The sequence below is a fragment of the Armigeres subalbatus genome, chromosome 1, assembly GCF_024139115.2.
Source record: "Armigeres subalbatus isolate Guangzhou_Male chromosome 1, GZ_Asu_2, whole genome shotgun sequence".
Classification (NCBI taxonomy): Eukaryota; Metazoa; Arthropoda; class Insecta; order Diptera; family Culicidae; genus Armigeres; species Armigeres subalbatus.
In genome coordinates this window covers 298,129,190-298,149,902 of record NC_085139.1, presented here as the reverse complement: position 1 = coordinate 298,149,902, position 20,713 = coordinate 298,129,190, and the positions used below count along the sequence as shown (strand labels likewise).

The 20,713-nt window shown below is 39.2% G+C and overlaps 1 protein-coding gene across 8 annotated transcripts in view; it reads right to left on the bottom strand.

The window, feature by feature from the left end:
• The window catches only part of LOC134207783 (ephrin type-A receptor 3), a 270,055-nt gene that overhangs the window by 15,797 nt on the left and 233,545 nt on the right, over positions 1-20,713 (bottom strand). For 6 of the 8 annotated variants that reach the window (XM_062683685.1, XM_062683684.1, XM_062683683.1 and 3 more), the window contains exons 5-8: positions 3,309-3,583; positions 3,177-3,248; positions 3,008-3,112; positions 2,186-2,233 (exon numbers count right to left, since the gene is read on the bottom strand). In XM_062683685.1, the coding sequence (XP_062539669.1) occupies positions 2,186-2,233; positions 3,008-3,112; positions 3,177-3,248; positions 3,309-3,583 (500 nt within the window). The remainder of the gene's footprint in view (positions 1-2,185; positions 2,234-3,007; positions 3,113-3,176; positions 3,249-3,308; positions 3,584-20,713) is intronic. The other 2 variants (XM_062683690.1, XM_062683691.1) reach the window with 1 other exon arrangement.

The window sequence follows — 20,713 nt, the reverse complement described above, 5'->3', positions numbered from 1 at the left end:
ACGTTTTAACTTTGTCAGATCTTAAGTGCGCGAAATTAGGGTACTTCACGGTAGGGCTTCCATTTTTCCCGGGAATCAATTTCCCGGGAAACGGGAAATGAAATAATAATTTCCCGGGATTTCCGGGATCCCGGGAAATAAAAAAAACTCGAAAATAATTCAAAATCGTAGTTTTAATTTTGTTGTAAAATATGATTTTGAAAATATACATTCGACATATTTTGTCCTCAAATGATGAAAGAGTTGTTGAAAGCCTAAAAAAGTTTTTGTTCAGTTCGAAAAGCGTTAACTCCTTTTTCAAAACGTTCGCCATGTCAAAAGTATCAACATCTGCTCTGGCTCAAGAGTAAGATCTGCAGTGTCCTGATGAGCTCCACTATGTGCTACTTTTCCATAGTTTTTTCAAAAACTTTTTCAGGTTGTATCCGCATTTTTTTTCCAGTTTTTGAACAACGAGGGCTTCGAAAGATTCTCTTCTATTATCGCCAAAATATTTCTAACATGAACTATTCTTATACTCGTCGACTTTTTTTAGTGCAAAGAATCTTCTGGTCAACTTTAAAGGATAAACCATTTTTATTCATGTACGTCCACTTGAACACATTTTATATTTAAAGCAGATGAATGAAATATTTGAAATGAGAATTCTTCCATTCGAAATAAAAAAAGAGCTTTCAGGCGAGAGCTTGATTGTCGTACTTTAGTGACCCTGACTATAACATTTTTTTCAGTCAAACTTTGCTTGAAATGCCGAACAGCACCTAAAACGCATCAAAAGTTTCGCGAGTATTTGTTGTAAGACAGTTCTAATGATCGCATACTAAAGACCTAAAATCTGTTTCCAAGATCTGTTAGCCCACCAATATTATAAAATATTCAAATGAAATATTTCAGAAATATCGCAAAATACAAACATCGGAATATGAGTCTGTTCGGGAATTGAATCTAAAAGGATTGAAGGTCTTAAAAAACCTTTGACAATAATAGGACAAACCTGCCAAAGCGATCACTGCTATTGCCTGAATATCTGCGAACATTGGTAGTTCTGCTGTTTCATTACAGACACTAAATTTTTAATTCGACTTCACAACGCTTACCGACGTTTGAACCTACTGAATAAACGAACGATAGATGCAAACTGGTTCTTTGTCTCGCCTCTCTTCAACACGTGTTGGAATGCACCGTATGATTCTGTAACATTTTCAGCTATAAGTTAAATTCTTAGACTTCAAAAGTGAAATAAATAGTGAGATGATGCTAGTAAAAAAATGTAATTGATACCCCAAAATCCGTTATCATCAAATTAAAAAAAAAATAAGACAAAAAAAATTAGTATGTTCATTTCCCGGGAAATTCGGGAAACTGATACAAAAATCCCGGGAATCGGGAATTCCGGGAAATATGATTTCCCGAGAAATCGTTTCCGGGAATGGAAGCCCTACTTAACGGTATAATCACACCAGGTTCAATGGGTATGTACTTCACGAAAAGCCTATTTTCATGAGAATGAAAAAAATCTATAAATTCAGGATTCTATCAGTGAGATTATGGTTTGGAACCTCTATTTAATATATATGATGTCAGACCATTTGGGCATTTGAGTAGCATTTGTGGATTTCATGTACAAAAAAAATCAAGTCATGTGGTTGGAACGCGGCCGAGTTATAGACGCTGTGGACGGGAATAGTGGGTACTTCCCAAATAGGCCCCTAGCAGCAACGATATCGAGGTAATATTTATAGTCATAGTTTCAAATGATTTAAACCGCAAAGGAATGTACGAATATACTGAAACACTCAATATGATCTTACAAAAAACGCTCTTTCTACTACTTTTTGCTTTTGATGCTTGTTTTACTGCTTATATAAGATTAATAGCCAAACAACACAAAAATGAGACCTCTTCGTTACATTAACATAGTAGCATAGGACTGTTCCAAGAAAAAGCATGAAAAACCGCATCAATACTTTTTAGTAAAAAAGCAATATTATTGAAATTTTTAATTTAATTATCGCAAACCAAAGAATAGAAAAACAGAGGAACCAATCACTACAACGCGCGAGCGCAAATTAGATCAAACAGAAACCAAATATTACAAGGAAATTAAAGAGGGGGTGGTATGATTCGAAATAAAACGCCAAAATCAATCCCGGAATGAAGGGGCGCACAGCTATCGAAAATTTACCATTGTTTTTCATCGTTTTCACGATCGGCGTCGTGTCCATTGCGTGTACTATAAAAATCCAAGGAAAAGAAGAAAAACAGGGAATAATAATAACAAACAAACAAAGAAGCACGCCAGATGAGTGAGGGATGATGATGATGATGAGAATGATTTATTTGATCAGTGTTTGAAACAGATTTCGTGGGAAGTAAATCGGGTGCAAAACACATATTGAGTTAAAACACACATCAAAATGGGTGCATAAACATTCAAATACAGAATTGAAAAATAAAAATAACATTCGGCCAACGAACAAATCAAGTAAAGTGGCAAAAGTGGCATGCAAAGTATGATTGAATGATTGAACTGTTGCTTTATTCGTAATAAAAAAAACAGGTTGAACGACACATCCTGAGTGGTGTGTACGAAATTTTGACAATGTAGAATCCGAATTTGCCACTTACTATAGGTCACTACAAGTCCTGGTTGTTGAATTGGGGGGAGGAGTGTATAATAATTTGTTGGGGAAAGGTTGCATGATTCCAGATAAAAAAGAAATAAGAAAACGGGAATTTTATCAATCGCAATATGTGGCATCCTCTCGTGTGGGGATCACTCTAACTTGGGTACAATATTCACACTATACTATTTCATTGCACTCGGGACATTGATGGGAGGGACTAGTTCTGCTTGGAGGCTTCACTGCAAATGTGAGTACCTAGTGTTTCATCAAAACGCACCGAACTGTGCTCTGGGGGTAATTCCGTACAAGCCAGGAGCAACGTGGGTGTGGGAAACAATGGAATGGAAGGGATGGATGCAAAATGACAAAATCGAAATTACCTTCGTTGCTGGCGTAATCCAGCGGCAGCGGAAGATGGTTGTTGGTTTTCTTATCGATGTCATCGTGGCTCTTCGAGCGCAGGATTAGGACGCAAACGACGATCCCTAAAACGATATTTCTCAACTGGTTAGCATCATGTTTCGGGCCAGAAAACCAATCAATACCCACCTAGTGCCAGGACCAAGACAACTGCAACTGTCGTACCAGCAACAAATCGCATTTTCAAGGAATCGTCGTACACTGAAACGAAACACCACCCCGTTAATGTCGTTGCGAAACCTGCGATCGTTTCCATCTTACCGGGACTGACGCTCTGGTGCGTCTGGGCGTACATGATGTTACTGTAGGTGCCCCAGCCATTGAGCGTTTTGCAGCGCACCTGGAAGCCGTACTCGGTGTTCTCCTGCAGGTCGTTGATGTGGATCTTGGACTCCTTGGTGCTCAGCACCGACTTGTTCATGGCGTCCACCTCGGTCTTGGGGAACCACCGGACCTCGTAGTACTCGATCGGTGAGTCACTGTGCATGGGCTTGTCCCACACCAGATCCACCTCCTTGTTGGTGATGGAGATCACCCTGGAAAATATGAAAGAAAAAAAGAATGTTTGTATACAGGTACACAATCCGGTACGTAAATTGAAGACAGTCGTTGGAGACTCGCTCAAGGAGTTTCGGTTGCATTGGCAACTTTTGAAAACACCTGCTTACGACTCATAAACACCCACGACCTTTTCTGTGTATTCATTTTTTAATACACATTGCATTTGATCGCATCATATGACCATGTTGACGGTGACTACACGACCTACGCAGCATGCTGTCGGTGGGAATAAAATGTCCTTCCTTTCCGTAGCTGGGATCGCTCTCCGCTTTCCGCGACATCTCGAACGAAATACCCTCGCCTGGCAATCAGTGGAAGCAGCTCTCTTGCAAATCCAAACTATCTTGTAATTGCTGTTAGTGATTCTATACAAAAGCCGAGACAAGTTTTGTTCAAAGTAAAAATAATCTCTTGGGGACCGCAAAAAGTTGCTGTCCGTAGCAGCATGACAAGCATGCGTCGGAGGAAGACGCCGCAAAAGTTTATTCGCATGGATAACATCAGTATCGGTAATGTTAAATTTGATCTCAAGAATCTGATTTGATGTTGTTCCTGTTAATGACTGGTAAGGCACATTATGGAAAATAATTCGACTCTTTCTAGAGCCACAATCTTATAGAAGAGAAGGTTTCTCCAAAGTGATTACAAGAAAGCCATGAACATGAGCCATGTTCGCAACATTCGGACTATCGGTTGCTTATTTCGCTACGATGGCGTCTGTGGCTATCATGGCAGCATTTCATTGGCAGTACATTTCTGCAGGCGAATAAATTTTTCTATCCTCTCGCTCTGACGTGCGCTTGTGGTTCTGCTTCCGCCGGAAACTTTCTGCCATCACCAAGCGATTATGATTTGCACTTTGAAGGAAATTTGTCTCGGTTTAACCTTTTCTTCTATAAAATTGTAGTTCTAGAAAGAACCGAATTAATTTCCATATTTTTTTATTTCGTCAACCGACGTAGACCAGTAGAGGAAGATGGTCGGTTGCCGACACCCTTTTGTTTTCGGTTCATATGTTTCGTCCAATTGCACAAAACGGTGATATTTGCATACCGATGGAAACCTACAGGCATAAGTTAACAGCTGGCGTCTAGCATTTGCCCGATCTGGAACCAACATCAGTTAAATTTATCAGACCGGTTCATATGTGAAGGTTGAAAAAATGTGAGTTCTTGAAAAAGTTGACCTTAACTAAGTCAAAGAATCGACTGAAGCAATAAAAACGACACGCAAGGAAAGGTCTATTGAATTCCTGTTCCATTCCAAGCCAAAATTGTCTAGAATTGGAGTACATGTCTAAAGGCCAATAGGCATAACGAAAGATCTATTTGCTTCTTTCAGAAATGAACATTTGTTAGATCACACTGGCGCCTTCCACGTCAGAATGCAAGTCAATGTAGGGAAGGTTGAGGAAATGATGATGCAATCACACGCCCATTGCAAGCCGAATATACCTCTGCATTTGCCACGAGTTCAAGCGGAATTTTATTGGAATTTTGGGGTTAAGTTCGAGAGGCAGAGGTTCGTCATGGTTAACGAGCTGCCAATGTTACAGATAGAAGAAAGCAACTGATGGAATTTCTAATTGGATGTAGGAAACGAGCTTTTTTTTAGTTCATTTCCAATTCTAGCAGCTACTGCTAGAATAATCAAGTTGAATGTATAGAATAGAAATGGAAACGGTACGGAAGTCCATTTCCAATTCGAGCGATTGCTAGAACATGAGAAATATGGAGAAAGAACAAAGTAGGAGAATGGAACAGACTTGGGATTGAACCCACGACCTCCTGCGTATGAGGCAGAAGCAGTAGCCATATGACTACCAAGCCCGTATATGGCCGAAATGAACAACTGGTCATTTGGTCCAAAAAGTTGTTTGGCCGTATTGGTAATTTGGATTAACATGCCGTTTGGGCCATTGGGCTGAAATGGACATATTTAGTATTTACTAGCGGAAATGTCATTCGGCCGAACTTTTCCTTTGGCCGAAAAAATAGTTTTGCTAAAAGAACCACTGTCGTAACTAATTAGAAAGGACAATTTGACTGAAAATGTTGTTTGGGCGAACGGGTCGACATTTATGGCCAGCAACTAACATTTTTGGCCGTAGACCAAACGAACATTTCGGCCAAACGGCATTTTCGACTACATGTTGTAGAATAGTTACAGTAACTCATATTAAACCAAATTTGGTCACGTTTGAGAATCTGCAACCAAATCAGTGTGAGTTGTGCTACTAGGGATTCGACCAAACGACCTGTTAAGGCAAACTGCTTTTTCGGCCAAATTACCAGTTCGGCCGTATGTCGCTTTTGGCCAAATGACATTTTCGGTCAAACCGTTTTCGACCTATTAACCATTTCGGCCTAACGTTCAATTTGCCGAATGACTTTCGGCCATATGATTCTTCCTCTTTTTAAATATTATCCGGTTGAATTTCCGAAGATTTTTTAATGGAAAATACAAATAATTTCCCATAATTCTTAAAAATTTCACCTAAATAAAAAAAAATCCTTTGCGAATTCCAAGGAATTTCGTATGGAACTTGAATAACTTTTCAAATTTAATTTGAAATGTTTTTCTGTGGAAATTCAGAAGAATCGTTCACAAAAATTCTAAATAATTGTATTAGAAACCCCAAAAAAATCATTCCGCATTTCCAAACAACTTCCCTGGGAATTTCTAAAAGCTTTCTTTGGAAACTCATAAGATTTTTTCCGGAAAATTGACACAGACACAGACAATTATTAATGGAAATTTCAAGGAATTTCCGAAAAATAAATCCAAACTAATATTTTGTAAAATTTAGAAGAATTTCTCGATGAAGCTGAATATATTTTTCCGGCGAAATACAAATGATTTTCCTGTTGATGTATTTGTCTAAAGAAACAATGATAATAAAAAATCGCAACGCCGATTCATGCCGCCGCCGCCGCAGACCAAAATGGCTTTCGGTTTGACGCCGAAAACGCCGACGTACACATCTAGTCCTAGCTGATCCATTGTGTCGATGATTTCACTCATTGTTTTCACAAGCTACAGTTGATGCACTATGAGTCGATTTTCTAAGATTGTCCACTCGTAGAAGCATATGATTCCATATGGGTTCTAATCCCGGTCACAGTCTAGAAAAATTTCGAAATGGAAAATATCTCGACTTCCCTGGACATACATGTATCATCGTGTTAGCCTCATGGTCTAGATTTGTGTATGAATTGTCAGGCTGCACGGACCCCCTCCCCCTAAGAGCGTGACGTACTTTGTGTATGGCCCCTAAGAAGAAGTTACTCTAATGGTCTTTTCGAACCATTTTCCAAAAAACTTCTGTTTACAGTTCTGAACGCAGTGGTTCTACGCCCAACAAAAAAAACGTGGCTATTGATGCTCGATACAAACACCGGCTTATTCATTGTGCATCTTGAAATTGGAATCATATGCTTATTCAACCGGATTGGGTGTATCCATATTGGCCATATCGACGACTGCAACTCAAATCTGAACCGATTCACAATCAAGTTGCTGTAACCATTTTCGTTTGATCTATGCTGCTCGGGGATGTTTTCAAAGACCTTATTGATCTGGTAGATATCTTGAGTTGAACTCGAGAACGTTTTGAAGTACGATGAACATTTCAGTTTCGGGGAAATTGGGTTCATATGATGCGCATTTGCTTCTTGATCCTGTTTCAGTGGCGTAGCCACGGGGTGGTTTTGGGCATAAACCCCCCAAAGACAAAATTTTGGAAGAAAATTTCTTTTTCGATTTCAATAGTTTTCCTGTAAAGCCAACATCCTGATGAACAACTTTTCTGAGAAAGTGAGGACCTAGCTCTCTTGGTTGGAAGATTGATACTTTTGTAATGATTCGGCCTTGTGTATTATTTGGCCACTTGTGTCATTCGGCCTTTCATGGTTCGACTTTCTGGGTTTTCGGCCTTTTGTGGTATACTACACACTTACATTTTTCCACCGATCTCGGCAGTGCAAATCTCGGTTTAAGTTCGTTTGCTGCTCCTCGGCAAAAGAATCAAAAAATGCCGAGCGGGACTGAGTGTGTAGAACATTTTCGGCCTTCTGTGGTTCGGCATTTTATAATTCGGCCTTTTGTACTGATCCCGTTCTATGCCCTACCAAAAGTTTTATTTTTTGACCAAACTGGAGGTCAGTTTTTATCATTCACACTGAAATTGTGCACTTCGATCATATGTAGTGAGTGTCAACTGGCACTTGATCAATGTGCTAATACCACAATAGCAATAGCACCAAATTTGATTTTTACTTAGTTGCAAAACTTTCTTACTTTTTTTCTTGATTGACATTGCATGCTAGTCTAGCGTGGTTCTGTCTTCTTATAGAGCATAATGTTCACAGAAAGCAATGAAGTTTGAAATCATGATAGTTGAATGGCAACTTTTTATTTCAAATTTGGTATTTTTTCGTTTATTTTCTTTTGAGAAAATCAAAAATCCAAAGTAGCCTTGGAGTCAAAACAAACGGTATCTTAAAGTACATCCGAAATATTTTTAATGGTCAGCTCTCGGTTTGATCTTATTCAAACTATTTAAAAATTTATCTTCCTGAGCAAACTGATAAGGCTTTTCAAATTATCGCAAAATTAAGTAAGCAAAGACATAATTCACTCTTAAAATGAATAAAATTAAATCGGCGGAAGTACACGGAATAAAAAAAGTACCCGAAATTGAGTATTTTTAAACTTACTTTTGAGTTATTTTTCTCTTCTCTTTCATCTCGTCAAAACAAAAGAGCCAAACAATCCAACGACGCCAGTTCAATACGGGAAGCCAATTTTGAGTTTTATTACCTGAGGTCGAAATTGAGTGAATTAAACTTACATTTGGGTAAATAAATGTTCCGTTGGCTACTTTTTTAACATGGGAGTAAAGGCAAACTACTTTGACCCTACTTACTCCCGTACACTGAAAAAAAATCCGTGGTAAAAACTACTATTTTGTAGACTACGCTCTGTTTTTAAAACAATCATGAAATTTTAGTAAATTTTACCATGGTTCCTGAGAAATTCACAACTGTTTCAGTTCATGTGACAACATTCCACATGGGCCACAGTTGATTTTTACTGCGCACATGGTAAAATCAAACGGGTCTGTTATCTGCTGAAATTCGTCGATGCGTATTCTTAAAATAACCCTCGGAATGGTAGTTTCGACTGCAATATTTTTTTTTGCGTGTACGGATGCCCGAGGTTGGGTGAATTAAACTCACTATTGGGTAGTTTATTTCTTCCGTGTACATACGGACGCAACTGATAAGTAACCGTCGAACGCAGCCAATACGTTTGACAGTTGTATTTATGCTGCGTTTTACACAGTAATGATCATCGGGCCCTCCTTAGCCGTGCGGTAAGACGCGCGGCTACAAAGCAAGACCATGCTGAGGGTGGCTGGGTTCGATTCCCGGTGCCGGTCTAGGCAATTTTCGGATTGGAAATTGTCTCGACTTCCCTGGGCATAAAAGTATCATCGTGCTAGCCTAATGATATACGAATGCAAAAATGGTAACCTGGCTTAGAAACCTCGCAGTTAATAACTGTGGAAGTGCTTAATGAACACTAAGCTGCGAGGCGGCTCTGTCCCAGTATGGGGATGTAATGCCAGAAGAAGAAGAAGATCATCGCGCCATCCATAAACGATTGTCAATCCCGTTCCAAATGTTCCATGCATTTGAATCAACGGTTGCGGATATTTACACACGTATGGTATACCAGCTTAAATATCTGTTATCTGTGGGTAAAACTTTTTGTTATATCAACTTCATTAAATACTTTGAAGAGTTTTGAATGTAACTTGACGAAAATTGTTTTTCCCGGTAAATGTCCTGTCATTATTACAGCACAATGGAAACATTTTGCTATGAAATTCCATCGGGAGAACCTACCTTACAGTCCTATGATTTGATTACATGCATTGAAGATGCTAGGGAAAGTAAAATTAGATGGTTTTTACAATTCTATAAAAAATAAACAAGATGTCCATAATAGGGAAGAAGAACGTCCCGAAACGAAACATGAAAATCAAATGAAGTGTCGACTATAGGGAAGCAATTTCCTATTATGGACCCCCAGGGGGTCTACTATAGGGTGAATTCAGTCCGACTTTAAAATGTTGATTTCGAAGAATAACGTCGAGTATTTGAGTGTTTTATGTATGTATCGTGAAGAGGAGATGCAGAGCGTGATATTAGATATCACGCAAAATTAATATTTTGAAAATTTCCACTCATTATGCCCGGAAGAGCAAAATTTCGCTACTAGGGGGTCCACTATTGGGCATTTTACCCTACTGGTTTTTCCCGCTTTTCCCGGTGACTTCAATTTCCCGTCGTTTTCCCGTTTTTCCCGATTCGGTGGCCACCCTACTATTCGATCTGCTAGTAAACGGACACTTCAAACTTGCAGAGGGCAGCTGTCGCATGTCCAGAAGAAAGATTAGAAGATCTGTTAACACGAATTTTGGAGCTGGAATCTTATCGCACTACAGTAATATCCCGATTTTATCACCCCTGGTGAATGTTGGGAATGATAAAACAGGGTATGTGACAAGATTGGAAAAAAATATTTTCATTTTTTTTATTCATTCCACAAATATGAATCATTTTATGCCTTGGAAAGGCCAAATGCGTGAACGGTACCGTGGAGGCACCATATTTGACGCAGTTAAGAAATTTTTAAAAAGAATCATTATTTAAAAAATAATTGCAAAATGGATTCGCTTAATATTCTGCATAATGAGCTTTCTACTATTATAGAATGTATACAAATAATTAAACTTCCAAAACAAAGTTTATTTCTTAGTTTTTAAATCTGTTTTTATGTGGAATTTGAGGTGCTCAACTTGACGCACTAATTTTACCATGTTCCTTATTTGACGCAAAGTTGTTCCTAATTTGACGCAATTTGAAACTATGTTAAAACTCAATCAAATAAACGCCTTATTTTTTTATTATATAATGCCAGTGCAAAAGAACTATGCACAGTATAAAATAACAAGTTAATTCATTTTACAAAGAAGCATTTCATTCATTTTTGTTCAGTTTTTCTGCAAGTCATATGCTATGTGCATGTAAGTTTTGTTAGTTTCATGTACCATTCTACACATCAATCAAAATGCTTCTCAATTAGGTGTAAGAGTCATGTCAAAACATATATTCACGGGAGAACTAACTTTGACATTTCATTGCATAACCATCCTATCATGGTCTGTTACATTTGTAATAAAAACCACTTTCTTTGGTAATCTGCAATTTTGAATCCATAAACTGAGACGGGTACAAGGTAAGGAACGCAACCCGTATATGAACCCTTTTAGAACAACGTTGAAGCTACCAATATGCAAATGTTACGTGACCGGCAGATATATCTCAAAAATATGACCTGTCCGTCTATAAACCATTTTCCAATAAACAATTAACGTAAACTGAAGCTTATATAAGAAAGCCAGGCATATTTTTCTTTGCATGACTAGTAACTTGCATTGCAATAAAAAGTAATTAATTAGAAATGTGTTAATTTTTTGCATTGGAATTTCGATACTAATTTATTATATAATATAAGGCCGATACAAATATTTAAAAACAATTATGTCTCCCCCCCCTCGTTTTTTTGCCCAAAAAAAATATTTTGAGGGGGCAACAAAAAAAAATCGGGCTATTTTGAGGATTTTCAAAACATTCTTTAACAAATCCGAGGAGTTTTATTGATTTTTTCCATTTTAATATTTATTTTTTATTGACCCCCCCCCTCCCTTGACCTTTCGGAGACCAGTAGGACATAATTTAAAATTAATATTTGTAGCGCCCTTATTTTCTCGCGAGAATCTCAAAACCAGCAAAGAAAAACTGTATAATTACCAAATACCGTGTAAAAACGCGTGAAAAAACGCTTTAAAATCGAAGACAACATAAGGCATACTACCATGGGATGGACATTTAGTGGAATAATCCAATGTTGATTAATATTCTAAGTAGTAGATATTTAGTTAAAATAAAATGAATACATATTGCTTTAGAGTATTATTGAGGTTTCAAAGCACTGCATTTTATATTCGTATGATAAGGTTAATTAGGAACATCAAAATGAATTGTGAGCCTAATTTGACGCAGAACATTTTGGGCTGAAAAATGCATTCGAGTGTTGCAATGTTCAGCATAAAAGAAAAAGCTTACTTATAATGCTCAGCTGTTTGTAGGTAGGGTTGAAAATTCTCATTTACGTGCAAAAAATGATCATTCGATCCTTAGCATTGTGGCTAAGAAAGCAAAAAATTGACGCATTATGAGTATGACCTCTATATATTTTTATTCGGATAAGTTAATTCTTCATAATATGTTTTTTATGCCATAAATGCAAAGAAGAAGAGCAAATAAAGCCATCTAGCTTGATTTTTTGATACATTTTTGGCGAAAATAAGTTTTATGAATCATTTGATATGTAAGTGCGCCAAGTTTGGACCTGCGTCAAATATGGTACTTCCACGGAACCCGTTTTTTCTTGTCGAAATTGCTTACAGAATATTTCCCAGGTACCTACACTGAGGAAACTGGACGCATGATTTCCAATCAAACGCCTTATGAAAATTTGCCACAAGGAATCGGTATGAATTTCAATATGTTGCTTTATGAATGATGATTTACATAAAAAAGTAAAGTGCAGCAGACTGGGTTCGAACCACGGACGTCGGGATCGGGAGGCCGGTATGCAGACCACACGCCCATCGACGCTTGAAGACTTGGGAAGGTAACTGCGTATAAAAAGCACTGTTGGTGGAATATTCAGTCGAAGCTTCATAAGGCGCCAGTTATGAATTTCGCTAGTCCAGTTCGCTGAGTGTAGAAGTCGTTCGTAATAAACTACAGGCGGTGAAAGTTATTTCATGAAAATCAATTTTGTTTGTGGTATTATTTACGAAAATAAAAAGAATGTCAAAAATTTTTGGGGTGACAAAATCGGGTCGAAAACGTGACAAAATCGGGACGTGATAAAATCGGGTCGAAAACGTGATAAAATCGGGGGTAGACAAAATCGGGGAGTGACAAAATCGGGTCAACACTGTATTAGCATAATGTCTCTTCACGAATCTGAAAAGAAGAAATTGAAGGATCTACAACGAAACAACCGCACGGGATGCATCAGAAAGGTTTGTGGTAACTCTTCCGAAAAAGGCATTTCTGATCGATCGGCTAGCTAGGCGAATCTCGATCAATTGCCCTGCGTCGCTTTGCTTCAATAGAGTGACGGTTAGACGCAAATGCAACGTTGAAGAAGGTTTACACCGGTTTCATACACGAATATGGGAAGATCCATTAATTACGTAACGCAAAAATTGGCCATTTGGCAGAATCTTGTCGCTAACAGGGTCTCAGAAATTCAGCATATTACGAACATAGAATCACATCTCCGGATATGAAAACCCTACAGACGTAATATCTAATAACACCAGAAAGGCTGGCGCATCATCAATCCAGGCCAAAAAGAACTACGACGGGTACAGAAGATTCGGATCAATCGTTACTGGAGGAAACAACGATATCTTCAAACTACGATCAAGCTATTTGGCTCTCGTTCGAATTTCAGCTTTGTGCCGAAGATTCACCTACAACTGTACTGCCGTGAATCGCACATTTGTCTCATATGAATAGGAAACCCAGCACCTCGCTCAAAGCGACAGCCTTGGCGACGATATTGATGAAGTATCGCCGAGAGGACAAGTTTCCCCGTCTTCCAGGTTGGAATCTCTTCATCCTGCCCTGGTAAATGGAATACTCGTCGTTATTGGCTGACTTGAAAATGCGTCAGTGTCTCCAAGTAGAACGTATCTTATATATATATATATTTTTTTTTTTTTGTGTCTTTATTAAGGAGACTTTCAGCCCGAGGCTGGCTCGTCTCCGGGTATCTTATAATTGTGGATAACCACCACCCGTTGGCGTTGTTGATTGCAAAACACTACCATCGTAATCTCCTGCACGCTGGACCGCAATTATTGATGCATTTGGGAGCATTTCTGGTCACTTTGCATGAGAAACTTATGCAGAAATGTCGTTCATAACTGCGTAAACTGTTTTCGCGTAAGTAAAGTCAAAGGTAATCTGCCAATTGAGCGCGTAAGCCCTGCTCTACCATTCGTTCGAGTAGGAGTGGACTGCAAAATGGTGGGTTGACATCAAGGAAGGAACGCCCAACAGAGCTCTGGTCCCCACAAGTCCCTATCTCACGCTTCCACGGGTCGTCCGATGACAAAAGACCGCCAGCTAAGGGTTGTGTACTTAGCTGGTAGTGCAGCCTGGGCACTGTTGTCCTTCTGACATCAGCTAGCGTGAGAAGGTACGCCTCGAGCGTCTGTTCACCAGGTGGTGCGTCGTCTGCCTGGTACCAAGCGGCTGATCAACGGAATGCTGTATCGCGTCAGCTATACCTAAGGTGGCAGCCCAATTATCGCGATGTAGGTAACGCGATCCCCGGTAAGGTAGCTTACTGAAGCCTCTCAAATACCAGGAAAAATGAAGATAGAAGAAAAAGAGAACGTTATTTTTGGCAACCGACCCGGCAACGAAATAAGGATTATGATTGGAAACTCGGTACCTGGAATGTCAGGACCCTAAATGGACCTGAACGAGTGAGCCTTCTGGCTCACGAACTGCAGAAGGTTGGAGTAAACGTGGCCGCTATTCAAGAAGTCCGATGGCCCAGATCCGGAGAACGTGAATTCCAAGCCGTGGACCCCACGACCAACACTGCATTCAAGTATAACATCTATCAAAGCGGCGGTGAAGAAGCAGACCATGGAGTTGGTTTCGTAGTGATGGGCAACAGAGATGCCAGATTTGAAGACATGTCTTCAATTTGAAGACATTTGAATCTTTGTGAAGACATTAATTTCGTGACATTTTGAAGACTTTTCAAAATATTGGAAGACTTATCTACTTATTTGAAGATACTTGAATACAATCAATAAGCCAGCGAGTGGAAAATACAATTTTATTTTTACTTATATAGGGGGAAAGACGGCTTTGGCAGGTTTTGTTCTATTATTGGCAGGGGGGTTTTTGTCGACCAAATTTTATGAAATTTGGCCACAATATTCTTTGATATGCAAAGAATGTTTAGGCCAAATTTGAGCCTAGCCAGTCATAAAAAAACCCCTGCCAATAATAGAACAAAACCTGCCAAAGCCGTCATTCCCCCTATGTAAAAATTTACAAAAAAAAACCCAGATTAATCCACCTAGAGTGAGATTTTGACCCTTCCTTAATTAAAAGGAAATATTTTCAGACTCCAGTATTTAAAACGAGATAAAACTACTCAACCTCCCACAGCGATTGAAAGTGTGAATGACAAATTAATTGCCTACCAAAAGGCGGCTTTCATGGGTTGAGTGACAACAAAATGAATGATTCTGCACTGTACGTCAGGTTGCCTATCTATCAGGCGCTCGTCGGATTGAATAGCTATTGTAACATGTGGTAACATGGTTGGTTAGAAACTATCGTAACGCTGGCAGCATATATACTCGTAATTTCCAGAGACCTGGATATTAATTAATCCAGAACTAACTTAATCAGTCATTGATCTGAACGAAACTCAATAGCGTTCAATAATAACATATATTTTGCCTAATGGCTGCCTAATTTAGTAAAACTAATGATGTTTAATACCTTAAAAATGAGCGAGATTTATATGGCAGTAAATTTTAGAATTTGCACACTTACGCACACATACATGCATATAAGTGGTCTATTAGTATCTTAAAACAAGCTCACATTTGTTAGGGAAGATCCATTAATTACGTAACGCAAAAAGTGAACATTTTCACCCCCACCCACATATGTCACACTTTTGGCATGAAACATCTTAATATTTTGTATGGGCCGTCACACTTTGCTCAAGCCACCCCCCTATAAGTGTTACGTAATTTGTGGACGCTCCTTATCTAGCTTCCACTAAATAAATTTTTGAAGTCCCTTCAAATTTTTACGTTTTTGCTTTTCTGAGAAGGTTTTGTGGTACATGCTTCTATCTGTTCCTCAATTAAAATCAATTGTTTCTTTGAAACAAATCCGAAAAATAAGCATATTTTCATATCATATCATTTGTTGTAATTATATTTTCAATATTAAAGTGAATTTGTTTCAATTGACATACATTTTATTTCATAAATCAAGTAGTTTATTGATAGATTAATACATAACACGCCTGCGTAACGCATACAAAGTGAAATTATAGACACTTCCGAAGGAAGGGTAAAAAATCGCAAAAGTTATGAAAGTCTTTGTCCCGGGCCTAGAATCTCAAACAAAAATACCTTCACACAGCGCACAGTGGTTGAAATCCCGGAAAACGTGATTGTCAGCTTTTTCGGTATGAAATCGTGTTTTAAATGGCACAATATGTTTAGCAAGTATGTTGCATACATCAAGGAGTATCATTTTAGAAAATTTTATTTTTGATCAATTCACCTAAAAGAGAGTTGGAAATTTTTTTTTTTCGAAATTTGTTTACAAAATGGCGTCTTTGGGAAAGTTGTCAGAAATAACGTACAGAAAAACTTTATCAAAGACACTACGGGTCTATTTATTGAAACGAACAAAATATGACTCAATTTTAGATAATAGGTCATTTAACCCTATAAAAACTGGTATACAATGAATAACTTTGCATGTTCGAATTTTTGAGGTAAATAATGTTCTATAAACTTATTCAGCACATAAAAATACAGCATTCAGCTACTAAATCATAACAATATTTTTAATTGTTAGAAGGAAATTCGAGTATTAGGAACAAAATTACACATTTTTCACACTAAAATATCTCGCAAGGTTTCAAAGAGTGGCAGTCAAGTCAATGCACATTCAAAAGATAAGCTTCAAAGCTTTCTATTACAAGTGGTTTTATTTGTATCTTGTTGTATCCTCGTCAGATATTTGTTATTGAAAAATAACAATTTTTCTACATGTTCTTTGGTAGGGGGAATGACGGCTTTGGCAGGTTGTGTTCTATTATTGGCAGGAGGGTTTTTTATGACTGACTATGCTCAAATTTTGCCTAATCATTCTTTGCATATCAAAGAATATTGTGGCCAAATTTCATAAAATTTGATCGACAAAAACCCCCTGACAATAATAGAACAAAACCTGCCAAAGCCGCCTTTCCCCCTATATAACTGCAACGCATTTCAGACCTTTACTTACTGGTTAAAAAAATTCCCGATGGCAGAATTTGTTCGAATTTTCCTGGGCAGCGGCGGCGTTTTTGACGTGTATGTAAAAAGGTATTTTGATCATTACATCGGAACGCAATGACCGATCAAATTTTCGGCAGAAATTGATTGAATTATTTTATGACTTGAGTTAATCTATTCAACCGTTGAGCTTGAACCTGAATTTGATCTTAATTCCTTCTGAATTCATTGATCTTTGCGGAATTTCCATGTGACTTTCTTCTAAATATCCATCGGGAAACTCTTTGAATTTTCCGTGAATTTTTAAAAGATTTTTAAAAATGGTGTTAAATGGATATTTCTCATTATTCCCATGGTAAATTCCTACGTGAAAATCTTTCTAAAATAAATTCAGAGAAATTCCACAAAAAAATCGGTGGAATTTTAATTAAAGACTAAGTAGCAAAATCAGAGGAAACTTGTTACACACTTTCGTTAAATTCTTCCTTGAATTCCTTTGGTAATTCTTCTAGAAATATCTTTGGACATTCTTCCAGTATTTTATCTGAGAATTTCTCTAAGAATTTCTTCAAACATACGTTCTGGTATTCTTTCCGAAATTCATCCAGGAAGTTGTCCGAAAGTTTCAGGGATTTTTTCGAAAAATCCTCCAGGAATTCATTTGGAAGATCCTCCAAAAGTTCTTCCAGAACTCTTTCGCTAACTCTTTCTCGAATTCCTCCAATTGTTCTTCCAGGAATTCTTCCAAAAGGTTCCCCCGGGATTTCTGCGGAAGCTCCTCCAGGGATCCCTCCAGAAGTTCCTCCTCTGGAAGATCCTTCAAGGTTGCCGAATTACTCTCTAAGAATGCCTCCGGAAGTATACTTTCATTTCCTCCAGGATTTCTTTCGGAATTTTCTGCAGCAATACCTCAAGAAGCTTCTCCAACTACCTCCAAGAATTTCTTCAGAAGTTTCGTCGGGAATTCCGCGGGAAATTGCTTCAATAATTCCTTAGGAATATCCTTCAGAAATTCATCAGGAAAATCCTTCAGGTATTCCTCCAGAAAATCCCTCCGGAATTCATCCTGAAGACAAGAATTCCTTCTTGAGTTTTTCCAAGTATTCCTCCGGAAGGAAGTTTCTTCAGAACTTTCTCCAGAAGTTCCTTCAGTAAATCCTTTGGATGTTCCAACAGCAATTCCTCGGGAAATTTCTTCAGGAGTCTTCCAGAAATAATAAGAAGCTCCATCCAGAAGAAAGTTATAAGAAGCTCCATCGGGAATTTATCCGGAAGTTGATCTAGATATTTATCCGGACGTTACTTCAGAAAAATAAAGTGTTTCACAATAAATTTTGCATTCCAACAGGGTATTCTTTAAAAAGCAATTTGAAAAAGTTCCAATTTGAATGTTAAAAAAATAAACATTATTCAACACGAGATTCAACATCAGTAATACAAGGAGATTATTGAATTTACACACCTATTGAATGTTGAAATTTCTCGCTGATAATTATAATCTTAATATTGAAGACATTTGAAGACATTCTTAAACGACTGTGAAGACATTTGAAAATATCATCTGGCATCCCTGCTGGGCAAGCAGATGAAGCGAGTGATGCGGTGGAAACCCATTAACGAACGAATCTGTGTGTTGAGGATACGGGGCAAATTCTTCAATTACAGCCTAGTCAACGTTTACGCACCGACAAACGATAAATCCGATGACGTGAAGGACACGTTTTATGAATGTCTTGATAAAGCCTATGGAGAGTTCCCAAAGCATGACGTGAAAATTGTTATCGGAGACGCTAACGCTCAGGTCGGTAGAGAGGACTTTTTCCGTCCCACAATCGGTAGGGAGAGCCTTCACTCCGCTACCAATGATAACGGCCTACGGCTAGTCAATTTTGCTGCTGACAGAGGGATGGCCATCAGTAGCACCTACTTTGCACGAAAGAACATCCGGAAGCACACCTGGAGATACCCAAATGGTGAAACTTGCAACCAGATAGACCATGTTTTGGTGGATGGGCGCCATTTCTCGGATGTTATCGATGTGCGGACATTCAGAGGTCCGAACATTGACTCTGATCACTACCTCGTTGTCAGTAAAATTCGATCACGGTTGTCAACTGTATCGAACGAAAGATCACAGCAAACGATGCGTTACAATATCCAGCGATTGTCGGCGGAAGGAGTATCGGCTGAATACCGCCAGAAGCTCGACGAACGGATAAGTGCAATCAACGTTAGCGACAACATCAACGATCTATGGGAGTCGATCCATGGAGCGGTGAGCACAACAGCACGAGAAGTGGTAGGCACTGCACAGAGGCGACCCAGGACGGGTTGGTTCGATGTGGAGTGTCAGAGAGTAACAGACGAGAAGAACGTTGCCAGAAGCCGGATGTTGGTGTCGGGTACCCGATCGAATAGAGATCGGTACAAGGAAGCAAGATGGAGGACCAACGCGCACTGGGAGTTTTTGAAAGGAAAGTGTTGCGTATCATCTATGGTGGGGTGCAGATGGCGGACGGTACGTGGAGGAGGCGAATGAACCACGAGTTGCATCAGCTGTTGGGAGAACCATCCACCGTTCACACCGCGAAAATCGGAAGACTGTGGTGGGCCGGGCACATAGCCAGAATGTCGGACAGTAATCCGGCGAAAATGGTTCTCGACAACGATTCGACGGGAACAAGAAAGCGAGATGCACAGCGGGCAAGGTGGATCGATCAGGTGGAGGACGATTTGCGGACCCTCCGCAGACTGCGTGGTTGGCGAAGTGCAGCCATGGACCGAGCTGAATGGAGAAGAATTTTATGTGCAGCACAGGCCACTCCGGCCTTAGTCTGATAATAAATTAATAACAAGGAAGCAAGAGCAGCCGAAAAACGAATCCACCGCAGGAAAAAAAAAGAGTACGAAGAACAAGTTATTAGTGAGGCGCAGGAAAGAATGGAGCAGAACGATAAGCGGAGATTTTATGAGTCTGTCAATGGCGTGCGGAGAAAGACAGCAGCATCTCCCGTCATGTGCAACGACCAACAAGGGAATTTGCTGACAGATAAAACTGAAGTGGCTGCCAGGTGGGAGCAACACTTCGAGACTTTGTTGAATGGAAGAAGTGACGGGGCATCGGTGAACAGAATAAATATTAGCGACGATGGGCAAGCTGTTGAGTCACCTACACTAGATGAGGTTAAAAAAGCTGTTAAAGAGCTGAAAATCAATAAGGCTGCGGGGAAGGACCTGCTCCCGGCTGAATTTCTCAAACATGGCAGTGAGCAGCTTTATGAAGTTCTGCACCATATTATGTCGAAAATATTGGAAGACGAGGAAGTGGACGAGCTCGGTGGTCTAGTGGCTACCGCTTCTGCCTTATAAGCAGAAGGTCGTGGGTTCAATTCCAGGCTCGTCCCTTTCCTACTTTGTATTTCTATCTTAGTTCTTTCTGTGTTTCCCGTTCTACCAAAACGATTCCTACTGTTATAACCTTCCACACAATCCCAAAACCTCCCGTGGCACCTATGAGAGGTCGTAGAGTTCTCTGCATCTTTCCTAAGTAGGTGTCCAACTAATCATCCTTCCCCTTCCTCAGCATTCGCAAGGACGTGGCCAGGACAGATCTCGACTATTGGAGAGTGCATTGCCTGCATCTAAGAGATAGTGATTAGTCCCAAATCAATATCTGAGGTAACGGATGAAAGTAATGCTACTCTCATACAATAGTGTTGGCTTGTACCACCTACGAATTTGTGCGAATTGCTCAATGCTAATGCTAATGCTAATGCCAAAATATTGGAAGACGAGGAAATGCTTGCTAGCTGGTTGGACGGCCTCATTTGCCCTCTCTTTAAGAAAGGGCACAGACTGGAGTGCGCCAATTACCGAGGAATAACCCTCCTTAATT